At 38.3% G+C, this 13233-nt stretch overlaps 1 protein-coding gene and 1 long non-coding RNA gene across 2 annotated transcripts; one reads left to right on the top strand and one right to left on the bottom strand.

Annotated features, from left to right (window-relative positions):
• Positions 1-2269: 2269 nt before the first annotated feature.
• Positions 2270-4887, top strand: LOC143414193 (uncharacterized). The gene is made up of 5 exons (XM_076878040.1): positions 2270-2434; positions 2769-2860; positions 3239-3433; positions 3522-3598; positions 3855-4887. Exons 1-5 carry the CDS (start codon positions 2284-2286, stop codon positions 4885-4887), a joined length of 1548 nt encoding a protein of 515 aa, XP_076734155.1. The 5' UTR covers positions 2270-2283.
• A 1048-nt stretch (positions 4888-5935) lies between these two features.
• LOC143414362 (uncharacterized) lies at positions 5936-7064 on the bottom strand. The gene is made up of 3 exons (XR_013094973.1): positions 6921-7064; positions 6469-6604; positions 5936-6186 (listed from the first exon to the last, which is right to left on the bottom strand). It is a non-coding gene; the product is annotated as an uncharacterized LOC143414362 (long non-coding RNA).
• Between the last annotated feature and the right edge of the window lie 6169 nt (positions 7065-13233).

Raw genomic sequence — 13233 nt, 5'->3', positions numbered from 1 at the left:
CTGCTAAATTTAGTATTTCTGATTAATTATAGTCTTTCTACTAAATCATAGTACAGTATTTCTGCTTTTTATGGGATTTGTGCTAAAACAAAGTATTTCTACTAAATGTAGTATTTATGCTTAATCATACCATTTCTGCTTTTTATAGGATTTGTGCTTAATATAGTATTTCTGCTCAATTATAGTATTTCTGCCAAATTATAATATTTGTGCTAAAACATAGTCTTAATTTAAAATTACAATATTCATAGTTCATCACAGTGTCTCTGGTAAATCACAATATTTCTGCTCTGTTGTACTATTTTTCTAAATCATAGTGTTTCTGTAATGTTTAAGTATTTTTGGCTAAATATATTCTTTCTGTTATCTTATACTATTTCTCCTAAATTCTTGTATTTTTGAGAAGTTATCATGTTTCTGGTAAGTTACAATATTTCTGCTAAATTCTGCTATGCTATTGTATTTCTGCCAAGTATTATGTTTCCTCTAAGATATTGCAGTTCTGCTAAGTTATTCCATTTTAGCAAAGTTCTTTTGCTTCTGCAAAGTTTTTACAATTTCTGCAACTTTTCAGCTTTTTCAGCTACTTTTTGCATACAGCTTCAGCTTTAAGCATCCACACTGCATTTTCGCAGGAAATGCAAATTTTTCTAGTTATTCTAGTTGCCAATTTTTTTACGTTTTTCGGCACTTAACTAGTCCCACAATTTTCAGCCGATTTTCACCGTTCAAATTTTAAACTATTCTGCTATTTCTGCTAATGTGTGCTATGACTTTTGTTATTTTTTGCTTTTATACTTTTTAAAATATTAAGCTTTTTTCCTTTAATTTGTCCCATTGAAATGAATGGGAAACTTCCAAAATTCTGCTAAATTTTGCTTGTTTTTGAAACTTAACTACTTCCTCATACTTTTGCCTAGAACAACCATTCAAACTTTAAAATGTTCACAGATTATTGGGCTATTCAGGCATGATTCAGCTTTTTCAAATCTTTTACTGTTTTACTTTTATGCCTCTTAAAGTTTTGAGTTGCAAAATTGTGATTTTTCATAAAATACATGCGTTGCTATGGTTGCTATGCTCTTGGCTTCCAGTGTGACACTGAAGCTTTTGCAGTCTTCTCTTCATGTCCGAACAACTGTTTGCTACTTGCTCAATTTTCACTCAAGCCCCACAAATTATACATCAAAACGTAGGTATTTTTGCTGGCTTTCAGAAGATGTCACTATCATTGTTGTGGGATTTATAGAATTTTGGCAAATCTCCTCAGACCAACACAATGTCAGAAAACTCTCCATATAAAGTCAATGGAAAGCTTGTTCAAAATCACCGCTGGATTTCTGTAATGAGAGGCATATTCGAATCGTCATATCTCCTTAACGAAGCGACTTTAAGACATGAGGCTTGTCCCGGTATATCTTCAGACACTCCTGACGCTCACAATTCAAGAATTTCGTTCTCACCTATTACCATTTGGCCATAAATTACGTTTGTTTGAGGGTAGGAAATTTGTCCCTCGCTCAGATTTCTTCAGCTTTCAAACTCTGGAAATGAACCACTTTTTTCTCTCGTCATAACTTTTTGTTGGATTTCCACAGAGACCTGAAAATTTCCATGACTGTTCACCAAAGCCTGCTGTCTCTTACGGTGAAAGAATTATATCGATACTCCAAACAGATTTAGAGTTACAAAGCGTTGTTTGAGGGCAAGTCAAGGCAGTTTTTGCTTCGCTCTACTCAGTTATGGTGCATTAGAAGTCAAATATCTTTAATAATTCATATTTTAATGATAAATTGTCAACACTGGAAGATTCCCCCATCTCTTCTGAACAAAATGGTGTAAGAATGACCACTCTAGCCCCTACGGTTGGGAAATTATGGTCATTTGTTTCAGGGGAGTCGTCACTATGAGAAATAGACTGGAAAAATCCTGTCTCTGTCTCTGTGTGCAGGCACCTGTTTTGGCGGGAAAAAGTGCACAGGCTCCCTGATTGGTGGATTCAAATTCAGCAGCTCCCAGGCTGACCTAGAAACTTACTTCTCTCTCCCTGTGTGTGTGTGTGTGTGTGTGTGTGTGTGTGTGTGTGTGTGTGTGTGTGTGTGTGTGTGTGTGTGTGACAGAGAGAGAGAGAGAGAGAGAGAGAGAAAGCCTTTTAATGGGATGATCTCATTCTAAGAAGATTCAAATTCAATATATTTAGACTGGGTGACTGAATGGACTACTTGCACTAACACTTCTGCGTTCTATGTAGTCCTGCTTCAGTGCTTCCGGTGCGGTTAAACCATGGCGACGTTCTACACTCGATGCCTACAAGAGCTCCCAAAATTGAACATCACCGATGTTCATCGGATTTGCAGAGTGACGACTACCCCCGCCAGCAAATTAGATAAAGGATTTAAGTTATATGCTGCATCATATATACACAACTACGAAGGTAAGAAAACGTAAATTAACCGACAAAGAAACGCTAGCTAACGTCAAATGCAAACACTACGTTACTCCGCTATGTCCTTCATTTGATGTCAGTTCTCTACATTACATATTTTCTTAAACGGTGTTTTATGTCGTCCTAAACTATAGTTGAGGTTTTCTTAACTAATGTCACTTTTGTTGTTAGACACTGTTATATTAGTGTTAGGTAGTTGGCTAACTATGGAGGTAGTTAACTACCTAATGCTACTCTTGCTAAGTGTAAAATATATATGTTTAAGACATGCTGAAATGAGTAATACAGAAATAATGCTAATGGTACTTGTATCTTTATTCAGTGTCCAATAAAGACAGGTTGTCAGGGGAGGTCGGTGTGAGAGCCCTGTGCTACAGGTCGATGAGGAAGAGTGAGGCACCACACAGACTAAGTGTAGGCAGGAAGCTGTGTAAAGTTGTTAATCCCCGTTCTGTGGGGTTCAGTTCATTTAAGCATTAGTTAAGTTCATTCCTAAAGGCCCATCAACTTGAATGTTTTCCTTGTCTCCCTGCTTTATCACTCCTAATTTGACTAGTCAGATAGTTAAATCAACGTGTGTTTGGGTGATCAGAAACATTTGACAACAAGTTAATACTGCAAATATACACAATCTAAGTTATTACAGTTATCAAGCATGGTTAAGTTGTTTTAATAGGGAGAGAAGGAAACACTAAGCATTCAGGAGGGTACGTAACCATAACACTGAACTATGTTCCTGTTCGGCTCTTCCATGAAGATGTTACATTTTTAATTTTCGTTCTTTCTTCTTAGATTAAGCTTCTGGATTCATCGCCGGTGATACTGACACATAGCCAGTGCTCCTGTGTGGCAGGCGCTGTTATGTGCAATCACACAGTGGCATTGCTCTTCCAAACAGCACACTACTCACAACTCAGAGTGCCGGTTGTCCCCCCTGTGCATAGCTGCACGGAATCTGAACAGCAATGGCACAAGCCACGGACAGTGGTAATTTAAATGAGGTTAAAGTTTTTGAATTAGTCCATGTTTACATATGAACAGCAACACCATCCATAGTAAATGTGTCTTCTGTTAGGGTGTGAGGCCAGGACCCATCAACTCCATGATCTTCACTAAGCCGGTACCAAATAGGATGGCCCAGACTGGAGTACGGTAATTACATTTGTAAAATTTGGTTTCATGTGTTACAAATGTATGTTGCTATTTTTTTCATACATACATGTGTCAGAATAGGTATTAATTTACATACAACATTACACTTTCTGAAGACGGCTAACTCAGTCATGTACATATACATCCCAGTCTCTAACTTATGCACCACTGTTTTACACCTTTTAGTTTTTAGTTTAGTTGTTGTTCAGTATAATAACCTTCTCCCTTACATTATTGTCATTGATGTTTTCTTTAGGAGTGGCTTCTACAGAGGCATGGTGGGTCCGTTACCAGATCCCTGCTTGTTCAGAATAACGGAGGCATATGCAAAATTTAATATTGAGGACAGGCCACTTGTGACCACAATGAACATGAGACCTGACAAGCCCCTTGTGGAAAGTGCCTTTGGGCTGGTGCAGGAGGGCAGTGTTCTGTCATATCAGCAGCCGGTTTTGACAACCCGGTACATCACACTACACCGCGATGCACCACCAACACCGCACTTGCCTCTGGAGGGGTATGACATCTTGCCATCAGATTGTGTGTTTGTGTGCTCAGAAGAAAAGCTTCTGCATCTGAAAAGCTTGTCTGTAACTCTGGAAATGGCTCACAAAATAGAGGAAGCTACACGTGAGCAAAGCTCTTCGTCTGAGTGGCATCAGCTCCGCAGGCCCAGAGTGACTGCCTCTAGGTTTCGGGAGGTGTGTCACGTCAGAGGCCAGAGCTCGGCCGAGTCACTAGCAGAGCGTATATTGAAGGGAACAAGGCAGACAGCAGACATGAGGAGAGGAACTGAGATGGAGCCTGCAATAGCAGCAGAGTATAGTAGGCTAATGAATGTTAACTACTCACCCTGTGGTCTGGTCATTCACCCCATTGCCCCCTGGCTTGCTGCATCTCCTGATGGTGTTGTTTTTGACCCCAATGAATACCCCCAGTTTGGCTTCGTCGAATTCAAATGTCCCAATGTACAAAACTTTATTGACTGCAAATATGTGCAGATGGAATGTGGTACCCCTAAACTAAAAAAGAGCCACGCATATTACTGGCAAGTGCAAGGACAACTGCTCATCAGTGGGATGCAGTGGTGTGACTTTGTTGTGTGGGCACAAGAGGACTACCTAGTGCAAAGAATATACATGGATATAGATGTGCACAATGCAATCAGAGAAAAGGCAGACTATTTCTTTTTTTACATATATATGCCAAGATACCCGTGTTTGAAAAAAATGAACAGTGAAAACAGCAAAAAGAAAAACAGATCCTTCAGGCTGGCTGGAACAAAATAACTGATGTTTTATTTTCAATATATTTCATGAATTCTTTTGTTGTTACATGTTACTTTTATGTGACATCAATAAACTGTTATTTAAGCAATGGCATCAATTTAATTTTTAAAAACACACATTAAAACATTGAATTTGTGCAGAACTTATTTACATGGTAAGTATTTAAAACTCCATGCCTAGCATACTGATATACATTTAGACAATAACACAACTGAACTGTAGAAAATGACAAATGGTATTTTTGATGTTACAAAAGTTCAATGTCACTTATGGTTTTAAAACGATTTAGTGATTTACTTTATAATTTTGATAAATAGTTTTGTTGAATCTGAATAGTAATAATAGTAGTATAATTAAACAGTATTATTAACATTAAACATTTGCAATGAATTTGAATTATCAATAACTGAAACTCAACTATCGGCACTCAAGTACCAGTTCTGTAATCAAGTATTGTCAGCTGAGAAGGAAGAAATTCAACTGTAGTGGCCTCAGCTGCAGGTCATTTTCCATAAGTTACTTGTACTGGCACTGGTGTCTTGGGAAAAATCCATCTTGTCTCACTTAACCCATTTTTTAACTAATGCTGTGTTCTGGTAATTTGACAGCATACATGCCACTGCAAACAGTTGGTTGATATTATAAACATGTGACATGGTAATGATGCTATCAAAAAGTTTGTTCTGTTTGATCCTCCTAATGACTCGCTCCACATGTACCCTGAGTCTGGCTATGGCCTGCGTCTCCTTAACCTGGTATGCTGGCATCTGCTTCTGCTTAGATAGAAAAGGTGGGCAGTACACTTTGCATTTACAACAATCAGTGATTAGGAAGCCCTTATCTACCATCACTGCCATGTCTTCAGTCAACTTCTCAGCAATGCCTGATTGTTTGAATAGTTCCTTGTCACTAACCGAACCAGCATACAGATTAGAGATGAATGTCACTGGACCATGTGGAGCTATGCCAACCAGGGCTTTCATCGTACAGTGGGATTTGTACGAAGAGTACATTTCACTTTGGAGAAGTGGTGAGGATGGTGTCTGTACAGTCAAGGATCATCTGGGTGTCTGAGAAATCTTTGAATTCCTCAGGGAGGTAAGCTTGCACTTCTTCACGTGTAAGCCAGATGCACTGAGACCCCAGTGCAGTGGCAAGAAAATTTGTCCATGTTGCAATAATGCGGCTCACTGTGGACTGGTGTATGTTAAATCGGTGTGCCAGGTCCCTCTCCTTCAAACCAACTGACAGGAAAACCAGGAAAAGAAAAAACTCATCAATTGGCTGTAGCAGCTGCCTCTGGAAGGTGAAAACAAAAGGGAAAATGTTACTCCTTAAGCTATGAACTAGTAAAATTATTCTTTTCTTGGCTAAATGTTTTGTAATGGTTAGGCATACCATACTGTACCATGGGGTAAACAATGAGGTGCTGTAGTGCACAGGTGTATGTATGTAAAGGATACTGAGTCTAGCATACATACACCTGTGTATGTATGCTACTGTACATAAAGTAATGTTATTGTACATAAATACAATAACATTACACCTCTAGTTCTAACTACCAACAAACCCATAACCTACTGTTGATGTGCGTGCAGGTGTCAACACTTCTTCGTTCCGATTGGCAGCTGACTTGGCTCTTGAAACCCGGATCATTTTATAGATGCAAGGCTCAATCAAAACCCAGAATGCCATCAAATGATCATAGCTTGGAAATCTATTCACGAGAGAGACATACATCATGTCAATCATTAATTAACATTACACACTGACATAAAAATAATGTGAACTGTGACAAATATGCTAATGGTATGCTGTATAAAATAGTCTGATTAAGAGTATTTGGTGTTGTATTTTACCTGTAGCATTAGGATATTGTTTAAATACTAAAGCATCTACATAAAACATACAATCAGCAGAGAAAAAGTAAATTTCTATTTTGTTTTCATTAAGACTGGAAAAACTTTCGAAATTTAACTGATGGTGACCTTGGTATATTTTAAACAGTTAGCTTGAATAGAACTTAGATGTACCTGGTATAGAATCGGATGTCAGTGTCGGAGCCAGCAAAACGCTGTAACCCAAATTCTCGCTGGACACGTAACTCCTGTATTTCCTTCCTCAGAGTCTCCACGTCTTCGGACAGGTCTTCTGCAGCTGATGCAGATATGTCCAATGCAGATGGCTCAGGGGCTGAGCAGTAGTCATGATCTCTTGTAAGACTGTGCTCTTCTTGATCGTCAGGAGGAACTAGTTCAGGGCGTCGCTCCGTTCTCTCCCAAACACTACGCCGCGGTGGTTCAACTTTATAGCCATTCCACTCAAAAAGTGTTGGTACAGCACCTTTAATAAGCCGCCTTCGACCATCGAGGGTTGTTGGCTCTATGAGTTGATCACTGGCAAAGTGTCTGCAGCAGACCCTGGTGTGAGAGGTAATCGTGAAATGATCCCGGCGTATATTTACCAGCCATTGTCTTCTCAAGTCGGAATGGGTCGGAAAGGCATGAAAACTTAGTATGCCGTTAAATTTCGCTGAAGCTGAACAAAGTGGGACACAGCAATGCTCGGAGTATTTCTTCTCCTGTTTTTGAAAATGTTCTGTTTTAAATACTTTCCTTTTTATACTCATTCTGAAGCGACATTAGCATAGCTACCGATAGATAAGCAAACGTACCGGAAACGCACAAGCGGTACTATTTGGAAACGGAAATACGTCACATGCCCTAGTGCAAGTAGTCTATTGGATCTTGTGTGTGTGTCTCTCTGTGCATGTGTGTTTCCTCATGTGTACATATTTATGATTGTGAGGCTGTCATAAATTTTTTTGCAGATTTTGTCATTTAACAAGTATATTTCAGGGACCCTCAGCATGTTCAGCATTTTTTCAGCTGTCCATTTTGCTTTTCCAATTTTCTGTTTAACTTATTACTATTGTGCTAAATCATACTATTTCTGCTATTTCATAAGATTTGTGCTTAATATACTATTTCTGCTATTTTATAAGATTTGTGCTTAATATAGTATTTCTGCTAAATGTAGTATTTCTGCTTAATATATTATTTCTGCTAAATTATAGTATTTCTGCTTTTTATAGTATTTGTGCTAAAACATAGTATTTCTACCAAATGTAGTATTTCTGCTTAATCATACTATTTCTATATATTACTGCCAGGTCCCCAGGCAGCCAATCATATATGTGGGCTGAGGAATACAAATTTGCATATTGGGGCCTTCATGGCTTCTAAGCCAGCCAATCATATCTGAGGGCTGAGGAATTCAAATCCACAAATCAGGGCCTACACGGCTTCCCAGGCAGCCAATCATATATGTGGGCTCAGGCATTCAAATTTGCATATTGGGGAATTCGTGGCTTCTAAGCCAGCCAATCATATATGTGGGCTCAGGCATTCAAATTTGCATATTGGGGAATTCGTGGCTTCTAAGCCAGCCAATCATATATGTGGGCTCAGGCATTCAAATTTGCATATTGGGGAATTCGTGGCTTCTAAGCCAGCCAATCATATATGTGGGCTCAGGCATTCAAATTTGCATATTGGGGAATTCGTGGCTTCTAAGTCAACAAGTCATCCATGTCATATATCTCTAAAATTTCATATTTTAATGATAAATTGTCAACACTGGAAGATTCCTCCATCTCTTCTGAACAAAACGGTGTAAGAATGACCACTCTAGCCCCTACGGTTAGGAAATTATGGTCATTTGTTTCAGGGGAGTCGTCACTATGAGAAATAGACTGTAAAAATCCTGTCTCTGTCTCTGTGTGCAGGCACCTGTTTTGGCGGGAAAAAGTGCACAGGCTCCCTGATTGGTGGATTCAAATTCAGCAGCTCCCAGGCTGACCTAGAAACTTACTTCTCTCTCCCTGTGTGTGTGTGTGTGTGTGTGTGTGTGTGTGTGTGTGTGTGTGTGTGCGTGCGTGCGTGTGTGTGTGTGCGTGTGTGTGTTTCTGCTTTTTATAGGATTTGTGCTTAATCATACTATTTCTGCTTTTTATAGGATTGGTGCTTAATATAGTATTTCTGCTTTTTATAATATTTGTGCTTAATATAGTATTTCTGCTAAATGTAGTATTTATGCTTAATCATACTATTTCTATATATTTCTGCCAGGCAGCCAATCTTTTGTGATGACTCAGACACATATCACATATCACGGCCTGCAGGCCTTCCCAGTCAGCCAATCATATCTGAGGTCTTCCGTTTCCTCTCTCGTCATATCTCAGCAACGGTTGTACAAAGAGCAATGAAAATCGCAGTCAAAGTACACCAAAGTCCGCTGATTCAGCCAGTACAAAAATTAAGCTTCTAGTCCACCTAGTTTTTGAGTTACACAACGTTTTGTAACTCCAAAAAACGGCGTTTTTCGCCTGTCACCGCGATCTAATTCTGACTCCTCATCAGCCTGTTTTTCAAAGTGGCTCCTGTGTCTTGTCCAGTGGCGCAGTTGGTTATCAGACGGGCCGGCAAACCAAAGGTCATGGGTTCGAGTCCACCTTGGTCAACATGTTTTTTTTTTCCCTACAAATTAATACACTGTCACAGACTGGTAATTCATATTCATCATTTATTACAATTCTGAAAACGTTTATGATTTTACCAGTTTTTCTAATATGGACCTCACATTCTTGTTAACACTCCATGGCACAAATACTCTTCCCTTTAGGCTCTGTGTATGTGTGTGTGTGTGTATCAATATTTCTCCTATGTTTAAGTATTACTCCTCAATCATAGTATTGAAATCAAGCCGTTTCTTCTCTCATCATATCTCCGCGACGGATATACAAAGAGCTATGTAAATCGCAGTCAAAGTACACCAAAGTCAGCTGATTCACCCAGTGCAAGAATTATGCTTCTAACCCACCTAGTTTTTGAGTTACACAACGTTTTGTAACTCCAAAAAACGGCGTTTTTCGCCTGTCACCGCGATCTAATTCTGACTCCTCATCAGCCTGTTTTTCAAAGTGGCTCCTGTGTCTTGTCCAGTGGCGCAGTTGGTTATCAGACGGGCCGGCAAACCAAAGGTCATGGGTTCGAGTCCACCTTGGTCAACATGTTTTTTTTTTTCCCTACAAATTAATACACTGTCACAGACTGGTAATTCATATTCATCATTTATTACAATTCTGAAAACTTTTATGATTTTACCAGTTTTTCTAATATGGACCTCACATTCTTGTTAACACTCCATGGCACAAATACTCTTCCCTTTAGGCTCTGTGTATGTGTGTGTGTATCAATATTTCTCCCATGTTTAAGTATTACTCCTCAATCATAGTATTGAAATCAAGCCGTTTCTTCTCTCATCATATCTCCGCGACGGATATACAAAGAGCTATGTAAATCGCAGTCAAAGTACACCAAAGTCAGCTGATTCACCCAGTGCAAGAATTATGCTTCTAACCCACCTAGTTTTTGAGTTACACAACGTTTTGTAACTCCAAAAAACGGCGTTTTTCGCCTGTCACCGCGATCTAATTCTGACTCCTCATCAGCCATTTTTTCAAAGGGGCTCCTGTGTCTTGTCCAGTGGCGCAGTTGGTAATCAGACGGGCCGGCAAACCAAAGGTCGTGGGTTTGATTCCACCTTGGTCAACATGTTTTTTTTTCCCTACAAATTAATACACTGTCACAGACCAGTAATTTATATTCATCATTTATTACAATTCTGAAAACTTTTATGATTTTACCAGCTTTTCTAATATGGACTTTCTTGTTAACACTCCATGGCACAAATACTCTTCCCTTTAGGCTCTGTGTATGTGTGTGTGTGTGTATCAATATTTCTCCCATTTTAAACTATTACTCCTCCATAATTGTATTTCTGTTAAATCAAAGTACTTTTACTACATCTTAGTACTTCTGCTCAATCATAGTATTTTTAACAAATCATGATTTTTGTGCCAAATCATAACATTTGTGTTATGTTAAAGTATTACTACTAATTGGAGGAATTTCTGTCATGTTACAGTATATGTGCTAAATATAGTATTTCAGCCAAATCATACTATTTCTACTATATTATATTTTTCTTTCTAAATACAGCATTTCTACTATGTTGTACTATTTTTCTAAATCATAGTGTTTCTGTAATGTTTAAGTATTTTTGGCTAAATATATTCTTTCTGCTATCTTATACTATTTCTCCTAAATTCTTGTATTTTTGAGAAGTTATCAAGTTTCTGGTAAGTTACAATATTTCTGCTAAGTTCTGCTATGCTATTGTATTTCTGCCAAGTATTATGTTTCCTCTAAGATATTGCAGTTTTGCTAAGTTATTACATTTTCGCAAAGTTCTATTTGCTTCTGCAAAGTTTTTGCAATTTCTGCAACTTTTCAGCTTTTTCAGCTACTTTTTGCATGCAGCTTCAGCTTTAAGCATCCACACTGCATTTTCGCAGGAAATGCAATTTTTCTAGTTATTGTGTGGATGCCCTCAAGGCATCCACACTATTGAGTTCCTGTTTCTCTTTATTCTTTATTTTTCTAGTTGCTTCCGTACGTTTTTTGGACGTTAACTACTCCCTCAGTTTTCTGCCGATTTTCTCCGTTCAAACTCTAAACTGTTCTCCTCTTTTTGGAGATGGGTGCTATATCTTTTGGTAGTTATAGCTATTATACTTTTTAAAATATTACACTTTTTTCCTTTAATTTGTCCCATTGAAATGAATGGAAAACTTCCACAATTCTGTTAAAACTTTCTTGTCTTTGAAACTTAACTACTTCCTCATACTTTCACCTAGAAACTCCATTCAAACTTTAAAACGGTCTCAAATGATTGGGCTATTCCTGTGAATTTGTATACTGTAATATCACTGTATTATGTAGTGGCTAAGTAGGGGCTGTTTACTAAGTGCATCAGTGTAAATAGGTCATCTCTTGTGTTGGAGTGCCCTCTTGTGGCGCCTTTTGGGTAGTGCCTTAGTAAACGTGAACCCTGTAAGAAGTGGTATCAGACTGATTTGTAGTGGAGGAATTTGTTGCCATTTTTCTTAATCTTTAATCTGTATGCATGTTATAATGCATACCCTGTTCTTAATCATAGAAACCACACCATATCACCTCTCCACATCCTCCTACTGTATGCCATACCTCCCTGTACCATCCATCTGACCGCAATAAACTCCACCTGTGGTAATCTAATCCCTGGATGTCAGCCTGAGGATAGTTACTATTGCAGCACCACCCAGCATTAAACTGACGTACACCATTCTGTACAATAGTATTTGTGCTAAAAAGTAGTATTTCTGCCAAATCATAGTTACTGCTATTTCATACTATTTAAGCGAAATTACAGTGTTTCTGCAACAACATTGCATTTCTGCTAAATCATAGTATTTCTGTAATCTTATAGTACTTGTACTACATTATAGTATTTGTGACAAAGTGTAGTATTTGTACCAAAACATAGTATTACTGGTAAATCATAGTATTTGAGCCACATCATAGTATTTGTGCTAAAACATAGTATTTCTTCCAAATCATAGTATTTGTGCCAAAGCATAGTATTTCTTCCAAATCATAGTATAACTGCACAATAAAGGTTCTTGAGCCACATGAGTGTTTGTGCCAAATCTTAGTATTTCTTCTAAATCCTAGTAATTCTGCTCAATGAAAGAATTTCTGCTATGCTGCAGTACTTTTTTCCTAGATTGTAGTACTTCTTCTAAGTCAAAGTATTTCATGTAAATATGTAAATGTATTTCTACCAAGTCCCAGTGTTTCTGCTAAATCATAAATAATGTTTTAGCACAAATTGTATGATTTGGGGGCGAGAGGCGGGGTACACCCTGGACAGGTCGCCAGTCTGTCGGGGATAGGCTCCAGCGCCCCCCGCGACCCTGAAAAGGATAAGCGGATGCGAATGGATGGACTATGATTTGGCAGAATTTTCTGTGTTCCAGCACAAATGCTATGATTTGGCAGGAAAAAAATATTATTTAGTATAAATACTAAGTTTTAGCAGAAATACTATGTTTAAACTTTAAAAAAATTCTGCTATTTCTGCTGATGTGTGTTATGACTTTTGACCATTGAAATGAATGGAACACATTATCAATGTGGTCACTGATTTTGCATGCTGGGCTGAGCTGTGTTTTAGCTCAGTGAGATGAGCAGCCGTTCTCGGACTGGGAGGCCAGGGTTCAAATCCCGCTAATGGCAACATTCCTTTCAGTTAACACTTAAACTTTTTTTAACTCTTTTCAACACAAATTTAAGCTTTTTCACCCGTTTTCAGCACATTTTTCAGTTTTTTCACCAGTTTTCAGCACAAATACCAGCTTTTCCAGCTGCTTTCAGCAAAAACCTCTTTTCAGCAGAATTCTGC

The sequence above is a fragment of the Maylandia zebra genome, linkage group LG3 (assembly GCF_041146795.1).
Source record: "Maylandia zebra isolate NMK-2024a linkage group LG3, Mzebra_GT3a, whole genome shotgun sequence".
Lineage (NCBI taxonomy): Eukaryota > Metazoa > Chordata > Actinopteri > Cichliformes > Cichlidae > Maylandia > Maylandia zebra.
The sequence above is the reverse complement of the archived record's forward strand: the minus strand, read 5'-3'. Positions and strand labels throughout refer to the sequence as shown.